Below are 21,082 nucleotides of genomic sequence, written 5' to 3' on the forward strand. Positions count from 1 at the left end.
TTTTGTGCTTCAAATAAAATGTCTTGAGCCAGCTACAAGGTGTCATGGGTTTACACGTGCGGGGTATAATCAGCGCAACCTGCTTTTTGGTGTTTTCATAGTAAACTTGTCGGCGTTTTAGAATGAGTGGTGTGCTAGAATGGTGCAAATACGGTGTTCACGCTAAATGCAAAAATAGAGAAAGGGCTTTTGGTGCATTGTATATTGAAAGCTGAAGTATTCTTTTTTGGGGAAATTACAAAATGTGTTCGGACTAAATCTGGCCTTTCGGAAGCCGTAAATTCCAAAATATATCGTGTGATACCAACATCTAAGAAACGTAGATTTCGGCGACATAGTTTTGGTATTTGCTATTTGCTCCAAAAACGTTTAGGCAAACAGCACTTCATAAAACCAAATTTGGTTTTTTGGGAATACCAATTCCAGGACAATTCATACTCAATGTTTATTGGCCGATCTCAGACTCAACTATGTCGGATAGAAAAATAATTTAGGTGTGTTTTGAAAATGAACATGTATGCTTTACTCGGTCGAAAAGAGATAAACATAAATTTAAGGGAGTCACAGATTTCTGTACTACGGCTACTGAAGAAAACCCCGCAATAATGCCTTACTTATTTTATACGAGCGTAACGCGAGAGCACGAGGCAAAACAATTTGACATCACTATTTTTTGCTTTAAACCAGTTAACGGTCACATCGCCATCTCAAATAGTAGTGAAAATCAATGGTATACTGTATGGTATATCTCCACAGTGTATCCGTGCAAGATCACAAGTTATAGTAGTGTGTACTCCTTTCTGAATTAAAGTGTAATTAAGATTCGCCAGAACGGCCTGAGCTTATTCCCTTCCTCCGGTTTTTTATGAATAGTTTCTGATTTTCGCCTGTCATTTCTCGTTTTTGAACCAAACACTCCTCAATTGTAACCTACACTTCTTATTTGTGGTTGTTCACATAGAAGAGGAATTGGGTAGAAATGCTACACAAGCCACGTACAAAACCTAGGGAGTAAAGTGCCTAATTTCTCTAAACGATAACCGCGTTCTTATGTACTGTATTCTTTAAAAAAGCGCAAGTACCAATGTCGAGAAACACCAGTCATATTATCAACACTCATGAGATCGCTTTTTATGCGCGAAAATACGGCAATTAGCGCACCGACCACAAGGTATTCCTTGTTAATTGCAAAGACGAACACCTTACGGCACCTTAGGCGTCTAAAGAATTTGTGTATTTCAAGGCGAATGACGAGCGTTCGCGGAAATGCACTTCCACAGGGAGAACACTTGGAGCTTACGAAAGCACTGCCAACGGAACCATTTATTCCGCACAGGTGGCGCTGTTATGCGAGTAGAAGCTGAGAACGACATCTCGACTGGTGCAAGAGATGCTCCGGAATTCCAGCCTCCATCGCCAAATATTACACTTATGACTGGAAGACTTGACTATTGGGGTTGCATCATCCTACAGTTGAAACTCTTCCAGGTTTGCAAGTGGAAATAGTGTATTTTTCTCTTTGGCTGATATGATGTTGGTGTTATATGTGTGGATTTTTTATGTTGCAACGTCTGGCTCTAAAAAAAGATTTATTTACCTTGTGTTCAAGAGTATAATTCGCCATTCATGTTAATTTCTTCTATACAGCAAAACTAAGTGTAATAATCTATTCATCATGTGTGTATTCCCAGAAACGCAATTTGTGGAAACGAATATTTATGCAAGGTTTTCTAGGATACAATGTGCGCGCGTCCAATGGAGGCGTTAGTCAAGATGCATAACAAGTCAGTCTCCTGCCTGCAAGCCGACAAATTTTGTTGTGTCGAATACCGCAATGCTCTGTTGTTACTTTGAAATAATTTTAGCAAATCAACTATAGAGAGTCTGTGTGGAGCGAGTGCTGTAATTTCTTAGCTCCCTGTGTCTGTGTCTATACGTGTGCGTGTGCGCGTGCGTGCGTGTGTGTGTGTGAGAGCACGCGTACGTGTGTGCGCTCGCTCGCGTGGGTGCATGTGAGTGGACACTGCAATCATGATAACCCATTGCACGGAATACGTTCATGCAAGTTGTAGAAAAGGGGTATTTCAATTGTTCCCTAGCATTAAAATAAGAAAAATCTTCCAAGGCACCTAAGCACTCCTTCACACGCAGTAAGTGTACCGGCATTGCTATTCAATTGCCTATTGGATATAGGATATTTGCTTCTTTCTTTCGTTACCCTCTCAAGTTCCACTTCGAGGCAAAACTGCAGTGGTCTGCCCCGTCCCGCAGCTTCTGAAAGGCGTTGGGACGGCAGTCACTGTTTGGTCAAATTGGAGAAGGCGTTGCTCGCGCCCTGCAAAAACATGAAACAGCCTAAGCTCACTGCCTTTTTTGCACCTGAAAAAAATATTTCTCCACTGAATAAATTGTGCTTTCATTTCTTGTAGTTGTAGCGGAATTAATTTTTAAATACTTTAGCTTCTCTCGAGTTGTCTCTTATATCGAAATACCGCTTATAACAACATTTTTAGCCGTCCCGCTGACTTCGTTATAACGAGGGATTACTGTATACAAAAACAGACAGACAGAATAACTTTAATTGGCCAAAGCCGGGATATGATAATGATGTGACACGTCTTGTATAAACCCTAGTGACGTGGCGAACAGAAAGTTACAAAAAAACCCGCAGCAAAAGTGCAACCACAAAAGAATTCAAAAAAAGCTCCAAAGATGTACCACAGCATTAGCGCGGCAATGCATACCTGACTGAGTCAACAAATTTATCCTTGTAGCATCTTAAACGAAGAAAATGGCGAAAACCAGAAAACAAAACTTATACAAATAAAGGAAAAGGAAATTCGCTCTGTTTAGCAAAACACTCACAAGCACAAACTAAATGGTCAAAAAGCCAAGGAATTTGGTTGCTCATAGTAAAATAAGGTTATATTAAACTCGGAATAAACACTTACGCACTGCTATACAACACTCTTCTCAGTTATATGCATGCGAAGTTCGGTAAATGGTCTTCCATAGCCCTGCACATACTCTACAACGGGGAACCGGCCTTGCTGTCCACCTAACTGCTGCATGTGTAATTTCATAGCATTATCTAATTACCCCTTTTTACCTTAATCATTATTTATAATGGAACTTTCTATACCCCTAGCCCATAAATATATATGGAAAGCACAACCCATTTTTTTTAATATCTATTAATCAGTCTTGAAGCCATGGTTAGCGAAATGTTAGAGATACAAGCCCGCCTCGTCTTCTGGATGCCCTACGATCCCATTTGCAAAAGATCCCATTTGCCAATTTTCTTCGGAGTTTATTAAACCACTTTGCTGATGGAGCTATCTTCATAAATGTGAAGTCGCTCCAAGTATTCTCTAACCTGTCTAGTTGTTTACCCGCAGGTCATTTTCTTTACCACTAGTCGGTCATGTTCGGGCCGACGCCACATTTTGTCTAAACTGTTGAACTAATGCTGTCGCCGTTACAAAAGCCGAACATGATGTGATGCCGCCACATGAATGTAAGAGCCTCTGTTTTGTGTTTGAAATATTGGTGCGGCACGGAGCATATAAACGTTGGCGCCCATTTAACCGCTTCCGATACGCCGTAGCCTGTACAGGGGTCACCCGGTTTTTGCAGCAGTGTCCCAATTACGCTGCAGTTTCTAAACGGCGCTGGCAGGTGCTCCCAGGTTTGAAAGCATGGTACAATCACGATAACATAAAAGTAATTCCCGTGAATTTTTATGGCATAATAAAATATGCACATAGAGAACTATTACAAATGTTCATATATTTTACAAGGCTACAAGAAATGCTGGAGTATTGTAATTGTCGACTTACGTACAGGAACACGCGCCCTACCACGTGCGAAAGCGAAAGCCTCCGTTTGCCAAAAATGCGGCCTCACGCCACAGCGGCCAGTATTTGAAAGCAACGATTGCTACCTTTTCCTGCCAGCGTTTCTTTCGTGGCGTGCGGGACTATAAACTCCCATTGCCGGGGAGGAGGGGGTAGGGGGAGGGGCACAGAGTTTCAGTCACATAACACACTGTAGATGGCGCGGCGAATTTACCCAGCGTCTCCAGCGCAGAGGTGCAGCTCGCCTGCGGTCACGTCGCCGGTACGGCTTTGTCGTCTGCTTTAGCGACGGTGTGTTGGGGCTGTTTTGGCGCGCCTTCGCGTCCATTCCGCGCTTCCTTCGCACGGTTTTATTAACTTTTTCGACAGCACCTCCGGTGTAACCCGGACAGCACAGCATTAGAGAGTTTTAGCAGTCCGTCCCTTCCGTTCGTTACGTTGTTACCGGGTTAACCGGGACCGGTCTGCGCCTGCGCGCGCGGAAGCTCAAAGAGGATGGGCGAGGAGGCACGCACATGACCAAGAGAGGCCGGCGGAGCTAATCCCCCTATCGTGACGATTGCCGAAGTGCCCAGACGGGTCTCGGTCAACACGATAGCTACGTACGCGCCGGAACGGACGGACTGCTAAAACTCTCTATTAAGTCATCGTACGGCAAAGATACGTGTAGGATTGGACCCACCGCGGTGGCTCCGTGGCTAAAGCATCGCGCTGCTTACCACGAGGTCACGGATTCGATTCCCTGCAGCGGCGGCTGCATTTTCTGACGGCGCACGATAAAGATCCCCAGGAGGTCAAAATTAATCCGTAGCCCTCCACAACGGCGCGCCTCATAACCTGCGTTGCTTCGCCGCTTAAACCCTACAATCAATCAATAAACGTTGAGGATTGGTTTGAAGGTCCGGAAAACAAAATGTACAAACCACATACAGACATCCAGCCGTTTGCGAAACGCTACCTTTTGCGCACTGCTTGCCACGAATTGGACTCTGTTTTCTATATTGATAAATACCAATTCGGTTTTGTTTTACCAGGAATTAGAAAAGGCGGAAGGAGCAACGGCTCATGATAAATAGCGATAATAAAAGTTCCTTCAGCTTTGTCACTATTCTCAAACACACTTAAACAACTAGTTCAAATTGGTTTAAACTGGAATCACTAAGCTCACATGCCGAATTGTTTCAGTGTCTACGTTAGTGTCGCGCGGTGGTGCAGCCCCGAGGTAGCACATCAAGGTGGTTAGGTTCCGCTGTCTCACCCTTCGAAGGACGATCCTCTTTTTTGTTCTGGTCTGCCAACGCTCGGCTGTGGCTGACGCTGCTGCGTTTGGGACGCCACTCCCGTAAATTCCAAGCAATGGCTAGCAGAGTCTGTTGTTTAAGTCTTTGTAGAGCCACGTGTCTGATTTCAAGTGACATCGCATTGACAATTGTCGGTGTCGTTTAAAGCTTTGCTTTCAAACTACTTTCACAGCGTGGATTAGAGCTATTTTTTATTGGTAGATAGAGGTGAAAGCAACTGTTTGAAAAATCGGGTCTTGCTCTCTCTGCGTGCTTGGGTAGTTCGGCCCACAAGATCACAGCAAACGGACCAACGGATCTCTTGTATGTCGCCTTAGCGACATTCCAATGCCGTGAAAACCCGTGGGCAAGTAGGCAGGAAGAGACCAGAATTGGCGCCACAATAATTGCCATTTGGCGCCACAATAATTGGCGCCACAATAATTGTCACAATAAACACAATAATTGGTATTTTGAGCTCGGGCAACTGCTGTTCATTGGCCAAGTGGTCAGCAGCGCTAGGGTTCGTCCGCGATACTGAGAACGTTGAAGCGGTTTCCGAATTCTCAACGCCACCCAACCAGAAAGCCATTAGACTTATGCTTTGGACTATGTTCATATTGCCAGGATTTGTTGAGAAGAGTGCCCACATAGCAGTTCCTCCGTTACCGGTTACGCGAGATCATGTGCGGTCACTCTGGACTAAACAGAAGCAGAGGGCATTCGGCACTCCCCTGAAATGGTTGCACAAGCGACCCGCCTTCGCCCATTTCCACACAAACACCGGGACCACTCTCTACACCGAAGCCAGTAACGTTGACCTGGGAGCAGTTCTCTTGCAACGGCAAGACGGTGTCAAAATGATGATAGTCTACACACGCGGAAAGATGTCACCTTTAAAAGCCTCTTCCTAGCAAACTACAAGGGAGTGCTGGCCGTCGTGTTTGTGTGCTCAAATGTGACCTTCACTCACTTTGCTGGCTGATGAGTCGAAAGGACCCGACTTGACGCCTAGCACGATGGGGCGAAGAATACGACATCACCGTCGTGGAAAAGTCCGCCCAAGAGCATTCCCATGCTGGCTGCCTCTCGCGGGAACCAGCTGTGCCCTCCTTCAGCGGAGAATGGGTTGGACAACGCCGAATCATTTGTTCGCATTGTGAACGCACCCCATGCGTCGGAACGGGAAAAACTAGATACGGTGCGACGGCAACTGATTTGTTTCTTTAAAAGACGCCCCAAAATCATGCCGAGGCGGTTTTTCGAGGAAGCGCATCTTTATGTCTCCGTTCTGGCGTCCTATACAAGCACCTTTCACCGTGTGGATAAAGCTAACTGCTTATTCCACCCTAAGGAGTCCAAAACATCTTTTCGGAGACTTCCCATGACGATCGGTCTCAAAAATACCTCGGATGTACGCGTAAACGCGCTCCGGTCCAGCAGGCATGCTACTGCCCCATGATTTTTGTAGCCTGACGAAATTCCACAAAACTGATTTAAAATGTTTCAAGAAGAAGAAATGTTTCAAACCGAGAGGATAAAAAGGAAGAGGTTCAAGACAAGGGCTGCATCACAACTAGTTGTTTATTGGAATACGGGTTGCCATGTAATCCACGCACAAGATAGCACAGAAGCTTACAAACGTCGGATGCCGCTACGATGTACAAGTCGTTTTCTCTGTCAAGAGTAAAACACGCAGGCTATGTTCGTTGACGAACACGAGTAACGCCGACAAGCGGCCAGCATTTAAATCCGCTGTGCTAAACACGCGCGTGCTTCTGTTCCCTGTAAAATAGCTGTCGCTTACCGCATACCGCTGCATTAAAAATGCGCACCCGGCTTCAGAAGTTTCCGGGAGGAGATGTCGCAAAGCGAGGTCAATTTGTCCGGAGTCTGGTCTGCAATCTCCTGCCATGCCTATGGTGATCTTTACTTAGCACGGAACATGAAATACTGAGCCTTCATTGTGCAGAGAAATGGGCTTCGACTTTTGAAATCGCGTCCCGGAAATGTGACGAGTGTGTACGTGGGGCACGCGAACGCAATTTACATTCACACCTAAGAGAGAACTTTGGGGCGATAAACATAAAACACATTGCCACACGCCACAGCTTGCAAGGGACCAGGTTTCTGTGCCCTGATGTGCACGCGTTCTGATCACGTGCAGTCACATTCGGGTGTGACGTGGCAATCACTATTCTACAAATTTATTGTTTCAAGATTGCAGTTTTGTGAATTTTGCAAAGCGAGTGCACGGCCCCTCACAGCTCCCGATTCCGGCTTCAAACTTCAAGTGTGTATGTGGAACGCCGCCCGCATTGTCTGTCGCGTGGACGGCTTTCCATTGGGGAGCAGCAGGCAAGACTTCGGACTATTTTCAGTAGCTCTATATAGCTCGCAACAAAAAGTGAGGGTTGCGAGATCAACCGCGATTTTGTAATCCGTATTCCTAAGAGAAAGCCGCCCGTCGGGCATGCAGGAGTTGCACAGCCGCGGATCAGCCGCCATGCGGGGTGCAGATCCACAAGCGTCGGGGCTCCTTCTTTCGCGTTCAATCTTCACAAAACCCAATACGCATTTTATAGTCAATTTATGACATAATGCTTAGCGACATTATTTGTCACCTCGTTTCTCGAAAAATCCGCGCATTTACGTGAACTTGGCATTAACTATATTTATTCTCAAAGACCGAGAAAGGGTTAGTTTTTATTTTTATTTATAAATATGACTGGCGTAAAACGCGACCAATGCGCCAAGTCAAAGCGCGAATGAATTAACCCGGTTCTTTCGCAAAGAAATGATTTGTGTTAGCTGTATTCTAGCTCCGGCAGTCGACCTAATCTTTAAAAGAAATAGAACTCTATAGCAAGTATGTATTTCGTTCCAGGGAACGCGGCACTCAAGAAGGTGTCCATTCTCAGCTCTGAACGCGTCCTTGCATAGATGAGTGTCGCGAACAATGCGCAAAAGTACCTTCAGTCGTCGTTGGACATCTTAAAAATATTTTCTTTGTACTTTGCTTTTCATGCAGCCAGGCGCGCAACGCTCCATCGTTCCGCTACGCAAACGCACATAAGGTAAACGGCAGCATACACGAAACCTTAGACGCACACGAAAACACGCCGCGCGGAACTGCACACCGGACTCCCACGCTGTTCCTCAATCGGCCGATGGGCATCCGCGTGTGCAGCGCAGCCGCCAAAGCTTGGCGCAGCGCCGCCAGCACCAGCAGTGGTGGCGTGGCTGTAGAGGGAGCTTTTCTGCACGGCTTTATGGTAGCGTAGCGACGTCCTCACGGCGGCGTCTGGAAACTGACCGCACAAATCTTATACGGGCACCCTCCCGCACTAAGATGCTCTAGGCGTATACGTTGGCGCACACCACACCCCGGAACACCGGAGGAACTGCGCGACGCAAAGGCCCTTGCAATGGTTGCACAAACCCTGTAGATTGTGCCGCATAGTTTCCGTGAAGCGGCGCTGCAAGTCGGACAGTACTCCGGATGGCAGCACGTGGTAACGCTAGCGAGCGCGAAAGGCGACGGGAGAGGAACTGGACCGTGGCTGTTTGGAAGTTTTCAGCTAACGCAATAGGCAATGCAATTGAGGCTGCGTTGTTATTTGCCACTAAAAATGAATCAACAGTGACAAACACTTTTGTTCTATGCTCGCGAGGTGTGAACATAGCACATTTGCTAGCGTACCGGGATGCTACTGTGCAGACCCAGTGCTCATATCCTATGACAGCGCGCGTTTGTTTTACATTTGTTTACTGTTTAAATTTTCTTGACGAGCCAACAAGAACAGCGGTGCTTAATCACGGAGTGGGACCACTGAGGCTTTCCTCTTAACACCTATTAGGCTAAATATAAGGCACCAAACTGAAATTACATCCGCAACCATTTTACACCTTTGTTTTTTATTGTAGTGTTTTCATTGTAGTGAAAGAAATCCAGTGTAGCCGCTGCGTAAGCCTTTCTCGGGGCCGCGTTCCTGCTTTGCAGCTAGGTTATCCTGAAAGCTTGTGATTACAGTTTATAAACTCATAATGTCGCTATCCCAATAGTCCAAATTGATTTTTATAAAAGATGGGCCTTATTTCAGATTGGATTTACTCGCAATGACCCAAGAAAGATCAGAACCCTGCACTTCCGCGTGATCCCAATGGAGCTTCAACACTCACTGTTGACCTTGAAAGGACGCTCCTTCATGCTGACTGCACAGGATGCTGAAGATGCAGTGAACGGTTCTTTCCTGTGTCGGGTTAACAGGTATCTCATGGAAAATGTGCGCTTCGCCATTGATGTTCCCGGTAAGTCGCTTGACCAGGGCTTTTTGCTTCATTTAATTAGCCGGAAATAGCCATATGTGCCTATGTTTCTCTTTAATGTGCTTATGTTCTCGCAAAGCCCGTGGTTTTCTTTGTCATCATCATAATCAACAACAACATCAGCGTGGTTGTGTCCACTGCAGGACGAATGCCTTTCCCAAAAATCTCCAGCCACGTCTCCAGAAGAGTTTGTGCCCGCTGCCCTCAGGTATACTCCTGGCGAGTGCTCGTAGAGTCCATGCTTTCCTCCCGAATTTTCCCATCTCATCTCTCCATCGACTCCTCGGCCGACCCCTATTGAAGTAAAGGGACACTGAAGTGATATGTAAACATTGCGGGATTACTTGCAAAAATTGTAGTCCGGAGTCCCCAGGCCATGTTTCGACCACCCTAGGCGCGTTTACGCGATTTTATTTAGTAGAAAAATTAATTCGAAAATGCTGTCCTCCTCTCTTTACGCTCGCCCATTTTCTGCGGCGTTTTCGTGTGACGTCGAGAGGAGCCGAGCTCGCAATTGGCTGCGCTACTGCACGGCTCCCCGGGCTGCAGACAGAGCCAGTCGGCCCAGCGTTTCGTCCGCCGGCCGCCGAAGGGTCGTTGCAATTCGTTCGCTCAGTTGAAACGAAGCCAGGACACGTTTGTGTATGGAAGAATCTGCCTTTCTTTACTTGGTTAGTTTGTACACTGTATCTAGCTCCAAGTCAAGGTCGCTTCACACAAGCGCTGCACAAGCGCACATGCGACGCTTCGCTGACTGGTACGCCAGTAGGAAAATATAAGGCCTCTTGTAGGCGGGAGAAGAGAAAGCGAAGTCAATATAGGTACTAAGGAAATAAAATCAACTGATATTTTTACCGTACGGCGTAAAACTAGGGTGCGGGAAGAACTTTTTTGCGCTGGGCGAACAAGCACAGCGGTCAGCAGCACGACTACGCATCTTCGAACGCTTTTCCGTCTACGAAATGCAATTGCTAGACGTGAGCTATTGTAGAAACTCGGGCGACGCTTACTGCACGAGCGCTATGCAACAAATAGTCACCTAAGCTGCTTGAAATGCCAAAACTAAATAAAAGTGTAAACTGGCTGTACAATATATACCCTATATTACCAAGGTCAGCAGAGCCCGGCCCGTGGCCGAGTGGCCTGGGGTGCTAGGTATGTCACTGCAAGTATTTTGCAAGTCACGAGTTCGAATCCCCGCGGGTACGTGCTTTTTTTTTTGTAAGTTAACTTTTTCGTTTTCCGCCGATGTTTTCTACGTTGAGTTCACCTTTTTTGGGGCCGCAACGTTCATGGCTCTACGAACTAGTTCACAGAACGCGCGCAGGCTGGCACTGGCGCGCTAGCGAGTTCGCGTTGGCGTGCTGTTGCCATAAGCACCGACTGCTTGCAGGCAGTGGGGACAGGCCAGAATAAACAGACCCTTGGCCTGGTGCGAACACGCTTTTTACGATACAGGCATGAGGGAGGCAAGCTCGAAATATGGGGGAAAACGCATGACATTTGGGCGTCTGCGGGTATGCGGAGGGCGTTCATGTACTGCGTAGGTCTCGGCTAGTGAATGCTACGATTCCAAGCCGTCCTGGCAGGCTTATCTTTATGCATTTTTACAGCTGACAACATGGCAGAAGCGCGGTACGATGATTACTGAGTTATTGAGAATGCCCATCCAACAACGCCACCGGTTGTGTTTTACAGAACCGACACCGAAACTTATTTGGTTGCTCACCTTGGGCATCGTCCAATCACGGTGCCCGCTCCTCCTAACGTCACAGCTTTAGTTGGTGCGGCCGCCGCAAACCGCGCATGGTAGTTTTTCTTCTCTCGCGCTTTGTAAAATAATTATCGATTTCTCAACCGGATAAACGATGAAAAGTGTGCTAATTTGACCAGTCTACGCAGTGCAAGCAAAAACGGGAGCTTGACAAATTCACTTCAGTGTCCCTTTAACGGTCTAATGGGAGCCACTCTGTTAAACTGGCGATACACAATTTGTCCCTTATGCGCATTACGTGCCCCACGCACGCCCATTTTTTTGCTTACTTTGAACTAGGATATCTTCACCTTAGCCCATTCTGGCCAGAAGTTCTTTTATTGGAAGATTTGTTTTCCGTGAAATTAGCTCAGTAAAGCCAAAATAACAATACAAGACCACATTCTAACCGCTCAATAAAAATAAATGATGGCGACGTGTCCGATATATATGGGCCCAGGGATTAGTGGTTGTTGGAAAGCGATAACACAAAAAAGTAAGCCAACAATTTACTTCCTCTTATAAGGACAAATCTGAAGATGCAAAGTAATAGCGACAATGGAAATGCTTTTACAATGACAAAAACAGCTTAATTTGAGTAGTAAGCGTTGAAAAGGTTTTTCGTGCAAAGATGCACATTTCCCGTCTCGCACTTGCTTTTAGACTTTGTGTTACATCTCTCAAGCTTGCATCGCTCTTCGTTCACTGCTAGCAGAGGCCAATAGCCAAGCTGGTCATACCGGACGTGAGACTGTGGTCACTGGATAGTGTAGATGTGCCTTTTCCGACGCTGAAGGGAAGATCAAGACGGATTTCCGCCTTTTCCGGGCTGGTCGGTAGTAGCGGGTTTTTTAATGGTTTCAGTTACACTCAATGTGAATTCTACCAAATTAATTTGATCCCTCTTGCTGGCTAATCGAATGTCAGCTTGACGCTTGTAATTCATTGATGTATTTGTCAAGCAAGGTTAATGAAATGTGTTATTACTCTGAGCGCCTATTTCTTATCGTACTGATGTTCCGTACAGACCTATCGGAATATCGGTTTTGTCCGCAACACCCATGCTTAGGTTGCATTTCAGAACAACCGCGGTACACTTTACCTTTATGAAGTCACCATCCACCTTCCCCCATCTTGACACTTCATCTTGGTCCTCAATGCCAAGGCACTTGGGTGCCAGTGCTACTGTCTGGTGTGAGCGCCTGCATGTGCCATAATCAATACTAATCCGTAACGACACCTTCTCTGGCATTACGCCGACGCAGCTCCAGGCCTATGTGAGGCCTGGGACGCGCTTGCTTGTTCTGTATTTTGTTGCCACCTTAGGGCGTGGTCAGTCCTGTCGTTAAATCTTCTAATCAACGCTTTCCTTTCGATAAGTCCAATGCGCCTTGGAATGACACCTCAACGCCCCAGCTCTCACTCCTAGCCCTCACATCTGGCGCCGTCGACGCCCGAGCCTCTGTGGAGCCACGAAAGTTCGCCTCCACGATAACTAAGCCTGCCATCGTCGTTCGACAGCCGGTGCTCCATTTCGTCTTCCTCGCCCGAACGTTTCCCGCCGCTCGCTCGCTCGCCTCCTTGTGCGCGTGTGCGTGAACTTGCTGGTGAACGTGCCGGGAAGATTGTGTTGTGTGTGTGAACGCCTGCGCGCAGCCGCCTCGGCGGAATATCATGCCCGGAATTGCGCGGGAGTTCCTCGACCCAGTGAAGATGTCGCATTTAGGCATCGACCTCATAAGTGAAGAATTGCCATGGCGGCAGCGGGAAAACACCGGACCCTAAGACGACCTTATTCAGCTACTCGAGGCCGACATTCGGCAGCAGCTTGAAGCTGGCCCCCCGTTTGAAGCGAAGGGTTCTGCCTCGCCGGCCGTGGCGCCTTTAACGCTATTCGCATCCACGCTACAGAGTCTTGCCTTCTCGTCCCAGCAGCTATCTTGCCCTGCAAATAAGGGTGACGACACTGCCAGAACTGTCGTCTTTGATCCCGTAGTTTGACGGTTGGCACAGCCATAGCGTCAACTTATGGCTTGATGACGTGCAACGAGTTGAGTAGCTTGCTTCGTGGGACGACGCTACCACACGCCTGACCACTCTCAGCCAGCTCGAAGGTACGGCGCGGAACTGGCACCTCGCGTTGAGTAACCATTACGCCACTTGGGCCACTTGGAGTGCATCCCTAAAGGACACACTTTCCGCAGGCATGACCCTTATCGCGTGGCAAGAAAAGCTTATGAAGGAACCTCAGGCCCCAGGCGAAACCTTACACGAGTCTGCCGTTGCCAAGTTGAGAACCATTGAGCGTTGCCCCGTAAAGGTTTCTGATGCTCAAAAGATAGGCTACCTGATGCAGAGACTGCTTAAACAACACATCCTCACCGCTATACCGGCCAATCGGACATCCCCGATAGCTTATTTAACACCACCTGAAGCAGCCTCGACAATAGCGCGCAACATCTCCATGCCAAAGCAAGCCCGCCACCAGCTGGTGGTTTGTAAGGCAGCTGGTGCAACAATTTTGTGCCTCTAGCTCTGTGGAGCGTCAAAAGCCTCACCCACAACCGTCGCCACTACCGCTTTCACGAGGTACACCTAGAGCGCGCATTTCTGAGCCGCCCACTGATCAACAAGAAGCCGTTTACGCAGCTATTTCCCCGCAGTATGGAACCCCTGCTTTTCGTCGAGGCCAAGACCTGTTCCAAGCCGTCTGCTACCAATGTCATGCCTCGGGGCACTAGACATCGAAATTCCCTACTCGAACAAGCTGCTTACCTCCGGCAGTATCATCAGCGCCTCCAACGACGCCCAGGGCACAGCTGCCTCCAGCACTGCACAGTGCACCCATTAGGTTTGATGGCTCGCAGCAGCCCTGCCCCTTCTTCGACGCAACCGACGTGGGAGTGGGTGAATGCGAAGCGTTTCCTGACTCGGGAATCAAACTGGCGCTGATATCTAATGCCTTTGTGCATGCAAGCATGGTCACCTTGTGGACTGAGCACCCTCTTGCTGTGGTCATAGGAGCACAGTGGTTCCTGTCCATTCTGCATTTTTAAAGATATATGTTGGCCCATTATCAGGAGTTGTTGAAGCTGCTGTTTTGGATGATAATGTACTCCTTCTCATTCGTAGTGAGGACTGGGTAGCGGTAGCACAAGCATGTCTCATCTTCGAGCCACCAAAACCAACGCTGTTGCAGCATACAGCCACGCAAGTCACCATTTTTTCAAACCAAAAGATTGTCCCAAGAATGGCAAATCCTCTGAACTGTTAGGTGCCAATGACTGCCTCTGTGCCAATGACTGCCTGCAACATGATCCGCTGCCTTTGCCAGAGCAGCCACCATGGCAAGCGTTAGCAGCCCAAACGTTGCCCTCAAGAAGTGCCCCTCTCGCATCAGACTCCATCGCATCCGACACGGTGCTCATGTGCATTCATCCTGATCTTCCACCCGCGCGCATTGGCAGCCAGCCCACTCCAAGCCAGCAGTCAGTTATAACAGGTATATTGGATACACAATATGTGTTTCTGCTCGCTACAATGATAGTCTTGATGATTGCACTGATACGAAGCACCACCTTGACCTGCTACTTCGTTGCCCTGCAGTCGGAGCCCATACCGCTACGATGCACAAGGCAAGCAGTTCCTGAAAACTGAGGGAACGTACTGAGCTAGAAACAATCAAAGCTATCATCCGTGTCTTGTTAATCACAGCCAAGTGACCACTAACCCTTCCTCCGCTTCTGTGCAAATTCAAAAGGAGCGGTGGCCAGGAGCTTCCATTCAAACAGCATGGCTTGTGCGACCCCCTTCACTTTCTTCTGAGCCTCACGAATACCGTACGTTTGACCCGGGTGGGTGACAAATCCGAGTTCTATGAAATCCGAGTTCTCACAAAGGAAGTCCAGCGCAGGCCAATTCTGACGAAAGAAGTCCAGCGCAGGCCAGTTCTGACGAAGGAAGTCCAGAGAAAGGCTGCTGCTTTGCCGTCCCTTTCCCAGACTCTTCTGGTCTAATCAAAATTCATCTGGATTCCCATCCATGCTCCCAATAAAGAGAACAAAACATCAAGGCTCCAAGGCAAACACCGCGGCCGAGTTTTGTACCTCTCACGTCAAACGACTACTAGGAAGAGGGTACAGCCAATAATTACGTATGATCCTGTGCTTGAATGACCTAAAATACAATTTTTCATTCTTTAATTTGGTGCAGATTACCTTGTCCGCGCGGCACCAATTCCTGGGAGTGACCTCGACGCAGCTAGCAGTGAGGAACTTGAGGCTACCGAAGTTCGGCCGACTGCTGCCATATTAGCGGGCGACACCGCTGTGTTACGGTGCAGTCTAAACTTCATTGCTGGGCATGAGGTACGGAGTTATCGTCTGATCTTTTTCTTCGCCCACAACCTTGGAACTTTCTTGTTTTTCTTATGTGTGGCGCCTTTTCTCCCTTTCTTTTTCACAACTTCTGTTATACAAAAGTATTAGGCGGGTACAATTGACCAAACCTATAGAGTGTAGTTTTACTATAGCATAATATGAGGATGGATTAATTCCTTCCAACAATAACTGGTAAACGTATTTCTAGGAACGCAGTATTTGTTTATAAAATACACACATTAGAGTTGCGTATTTTATAGACCACCAAGTAAGAAATGAAGTTGGAACACATTGAATGAATAAGGCGAGTGACATACCCGTAAGATACGTTCCGCATTTAAACCTCATAATGCTAATTACTTGTACGTTTATGCCAATAATAAATTAAGGTGATTAGCACGTCTTTTCATGGCACAGAAAACCCATTTTGCATGGTTGTGGCACAAAGTGTACAAGTTCTTCAAAAGCTGAAAATCAAACAACTTTGTTTGGCAAGGTTACAAGAATATTATCAGTATTTTAACATCACCGTAACACACAACCAAAACCAGATTCTGAACGAAAATTTGTAAACAACCTAGCATCGCTGTAGGCTTCAAAACCGATTACTTTTCCAGCCAACGCTCGGTATAATTAATGCAGGCTCTTTGTCACAGGATTCCATGGGGGAAAAACATTGCTATATCATTCTCTTCTTACTTATTTGGGTCAAGTAAGCATGTTATGAGCTAGTAAAACCATAGCTACCACAAAGGAAGCTGTTTACCGAATCGCGGTGGGGGCTAGAAGGTGTGAAAGGCAAACAATTCCCGTTTTAATGCAAGATGCACACTGCTCGTTCCCTGGAACCAGTGTGTATCACTGTTAAGACCTAGTTCTCCCAGCGGCAAGCTTGCAGTTGTCAAGTAATGAGCTCCTTCCTCTTTGCACTGTTTTGTTGCAAGTATGCGGGTAAAAACCAAGCCTAAGGCTACTTGTTTCCCTACAAATATTTTATTCCCCACTCGAGTAGAGGAAGAATGTGGTAATATTTTCAATGGAGATAATTTGAATGGAGATAAGCTGAACTAAAAACAAGCATGTAGTTGCACGAAAAAACATCATCGTCAGCAGCCTGTCTACGCCCATGGCAGGGGAGAAGCCTCCCCCATAGATCTCCTATTATCTCGGTCCTGTACTAATTGCCACCAATTTGTCCCTCCAAACTTCTACATCTCATCTGCCCATCGAACTTTCTGGTGCCCCCTGCCACGCTTGCGTTCTCTAGGGATTCACTCTGTTACCCTTAGGGACCAACAGTTATTTATTTCGGTTTATTACATATACCTACAGCGCCGATATCGCATTATTGTAGGGGGGTTACAATCTTGATGTACAAAGCAATCACAGAAAACGGCAATACACAAAAGGGCAACATCACTTAGAAATACAATGGCGGAGCATAATACACAACTGTTACATATTACATCACAAAACCATCGATGACAGTGTGAAAAACAGATGCGGCAACTACTTCTCTGGGTAGAGCATTACAATCTTCAATCGTTTTAGAGAAAAAATGAGTATTTAAAGACATCAATGCGGCACTGATACGGTCTAATTTTTCTTGGATTATCTCGTCTAGTAGTGATATGATGAGGTTCTTTAATATAAATATTTTTATTTCCTGTGTTACCGCTTAAAATGTTCAATAAACATTTTGACGTGAATACTTTCCTACGTGCTGCCAAAGATTTCCATCACAGTCCGTCAACAATACTCGAGCTTCTGACAGTGAAATTGTAATTGCCTGTTACAAAGCGTGCTGCTCGTTATTGGTCGCGCTCAAACTTATCAATATTCTTATTAGTAAATTGATCCCATAATTGGCAAGCGCATTCTAGCACAGGCCTAATGTTAGTGACGTACAACGTTTCCTTCAATCCTGTAGGGGCGTGCTTCAAGTTCCTCTGAAAAAAATACAACATCCGGGATGCTTTCGCCGGAACTGTGTCCACGTTCGCAGACCAATTCATAGTCGAAGAAAATGTGACACCGTCATATCTAACTTCATTGCACATTTGCAAGGCGGTTTCATTTATGCGGTACGAAGTTACTAACTTATTTATCTTATTTGTAAATTTTACATGGAAGCACTTCTTTATATTCAATGACATTTTCCATTGATCGCACCAACTTGGTTCAGCGTCCAGGTCAGTCTGAAAAATTTTCGCGTCATTTATGTACCTAATTGGAAGACATAACACACAGTCATCTGCATACAGTCTAACAGTAGATTTAAGATCAGCTGGCATGTCATTTAAAAATATTAGAAACAACAATGGTCCGAACACAGACCCCTGTAGTACTCCGGATAAGACTTCAACAGGGGAAGACGACGCGCCATTGACGACGACAGGTTGTTCACGCATATTCTTTGATCCAGCCGAGTAAACGTTCTAGAATTCCTAGACTAGATAATTTAAACAAAAGTAGGTTATGCGACAGCACATCAAGCGCCTTTTTTAGGTCTAGAAATACTGCATCTATCTGTGTGCTGTTGTTTATACCAAGTGTGATATAGTGGATAAATTCTGTTAATTGGGTTGTGCAAGATAATCCGGAGCGAAAGCCGTGCTGTGTAGCTGTGAAGAAATCATTATCCTGGAGGTGTTTCATTAGGCCTGAATAAATTATATACTCTGAAGTCTCTCGGCACACCGATGTTAAGGACAGCGGCCGATAATTGTGTACGTTTCCTTATCACCTTTCTTGTGAATCGGAGTTATGCTAGACAATTTCCAAACCTTTGGTAACATTGCATCATGCAGTGATTTATTAAAGTGTATTTCTAGGAAGGGAGAAATAGTAGATGCGCAACGCTTCAGTACATGATTAGAGATACCATCAGGACCATTTACAGAATGTAGGTTCAGGTTAACCAGCAGAGCACGTACACTTGGTTCAGTTATAACGATTTCGTCCATGTTGGGCAAGTATATGAAATATCCAATAACTACACTCAGTTGATGTGTGGTAAATACAGAAGGAAAGTACTTACTAAAGCATTCAGCTTTACTCACGTCATCTTTAACCAATTTATTATCATTAATTATCGATGGTATTGCATGCAGTCTTTTTTACTACTCTTTATATATCGCCAAACTTCTTTCGGATTTGTTTTGATTTTATCAGCTAGACCTGACAAGTACGCATGCTTCGCTTGCCGTAGTTCATTGTTAAGTTTTTTATTCATCGAGTTTAGCTTAGTTTAGAGGGCAGGATGGCCTATATTATAGTACTTTTTGAATGTCCGTGATTTTGCTTTTATTGAGGAACGGAGCTTATAATTCATCCAAGGTTTTTCAGAGCGCTGTTTCCCCGACAACAGTCAAGACGGTATATACATATTACTAAAATAAAGTAGCTTTTCTTTAAAAAGCGCCCACAAATCGTTCATATTAGAGTGACAACTCTTATCTAAGAATGTTGGAAAGAAAGAGTCAAGTTCGTTGTTATTGCGTCATAATTACCTCTGTTATTCATGTACACTTTCCGCGGACGCTGCTTACTGCACACAGGTCTTCCACAAACAATGGAACCAAGCACATCTTTATGATCACCGATGCTTGGGACAATCGTAACAGACTCGATTAGATCAGTATCGTTAGCGAACAGTAGATCCAGTACGCTACCTCCAGTAGTACCAACACTGGTTGGTAAATAAACAAACTGATGTAGTCCACAGACTTGAATTAGTTCGTAAAAGGTGGTTTGAAGCGTGTTTCGGCTGCTTTCAACCGGTAAACGTTCGTACCATTCAACTTCTGGCATGTTTAAGTCACCCCCTAATATAACTTTTTCCAATGCGAAAACAGATAACGTTCTCGATAAACTACCAAATGGTTCGATGCTATTAAAACTGGGTAATCTATAAAAAGAGCTAACTACAAGACTGTTTCCATGTGATACGTGTAGGCTGCACCACACCAATTCTGAGACGCTGTCAAAATTATTTAAGGGTTCACTGTCGATAATGTCGTTAACCAGAATGAATACACCACCTCCCCGAGCATCTCTGTTTCTCCGATAGACTGTGAATCCCGAAGGAAAGATCTCAGAACTAGTTATATCAGAGTTCAACCAGTATTCTGTACCAATAACAACATTGGGTACAACATGCTCAACAGTGCAGTAAATTCCGTAACCTTATTTTTGAGACTTCGACAATTAACTACGATAATTGACAGGTCATCAGATGCACGCGGATTTAGTCGGGATGATTGCGAAGCAGCGGGCAATGGTTGCTACTGATTGCTGTTTTGGACAATAACACTAGCTTCATTGCTCAACTCACTCTGGCTAAGCACTGCGGTTCGACTACTCGAACCACATTCTCGAACAGTGCTGCCTGATGCATCCCAGAAATGTGTTTTACCATCCATGGTTAGCTTATGGTACTTTAGGGTTATCTTGGCGTTTTATGTACGTGCAAACGCTACCAATTTGCTTCTGGAAATGCCCGCAGTTTTTGAGAAATCTTCGCTTAACGAAAAGTCAGTACCCTTCAGCTTCGAAGCTGCAGATAGTACTCGCAGTTTATCATTGAATTCAGCAAATCTAACAAATATGTGCCTTAGTTTTCCTTCAGCGCACTTTCCTATCCTGTGGGCTCTCTCAATTGAAGAAGGACTCACCGGCACATTTATTTTTTCTGCGCATAAAGAGATAGCTTTCGCCTCTAATTCATCCCAAATTTCTTTATCAGCGTCGCTAAAACCAAAAAAAAGTAAATTATTCCTTTGTGACCGGTTTTCTAAATCGTCCTGCTTGTGTATTACGTTACGCATAGCATCACACAACTGGCAGTTCTGAGCTTGAAGTTCTTCGGTAGTTTTTACGGAAGTTACTTCAGTCAAACCTTCCAGTTTTGATGCCAGTTTATCAATTGTTTCTTCAAGTGATTTCTGGTGCTTTATTAGCGCCCTGAGTTTTTTACTATTATTTGGTGGTCTTCTTTTATTTTAGCTATACGTCGCATGGTTTCGATAAGCTTCTGCCCTGTTTGCTTATTTATAGGCCCGGGATTAACTTCAACATCACCAGCTAAGATTATACTTGCCTCGGGTATACATTTGTGCATTGTACATTTACAATGACTATTGTACATTTACATGCATTGTACATTTACAATGCTCATACACGCAGACTCTTTGGGTTTCGGTACCTACCTTGAGCGCATGGGCACTCGTTTATAACAGTAAAATTCACCAACCTGATGAAAGAGGAGCCGTAAGCGTGCGGTCCTCATTTCGGCACGAAAACCCACCAGAGCCGGGAAAATAGGCTGCTTAAGTAGGCTGGCGTCACGTGACGATCCGGAATAGCGACCAATGACGTTCACGCCCCTCCAGCGATGCCCTGTCGACAGATCTGGGCATGCCCATGTGGCCACGTCGCGTATTCCGATTTCGGCGATGCATCACCCACGAAAGGGAGAAAAGG

The 21,082-nt window shown here is 45.9% G+C and overlaps 1 protein-coding gene across 2 annotated transcripts in view; it reads left to right on the forward strand.

Moving 5' to 3' along the window:
- Positions 1-21,082, forward strand: part of LOC144169204 (uncharacterized) — a 215,640-nt gene that overhangs the window by 153,824 nt on the left and 40,734 nt on the right. For both annotated transcript variants that reach the window (XM_077698246.1, XM_077698247.1), the window contains 3 exons: positions 1,337-1,488; positions 9,241-9,448; positions 15,432-15,586. In XM_077698246.1, the coding sequence (XP_077554372.1) occupies positions 1,337-1,488; positions 9,241-9,448; positions 15,432-15,586 (515 nt within the window). The remainder of the gene's footprint in view (positions 1-1,336; positions 1,489-9,240; positions 9,449-15,431; positions 15,587-21,082) is intronic.

Source organism: Haemaphysalis longicornis, unplaced genomic scaffold, assembly GCF_048455015.1.
Source record: "Haemaphysalis longicornis isolate Haplotype H1 unplaced genomic scaffold, Haemaphysalis longicornis Haplotype H1 scaffold_2, whole genome shotgun sequence".
Lineage (NCBI taxonomy): Eukaryota > Metazoa > Arthropoda > Arachnida > Ixodida > Ixodidae > Haemaphysalis > Haemaphysalis longicornis.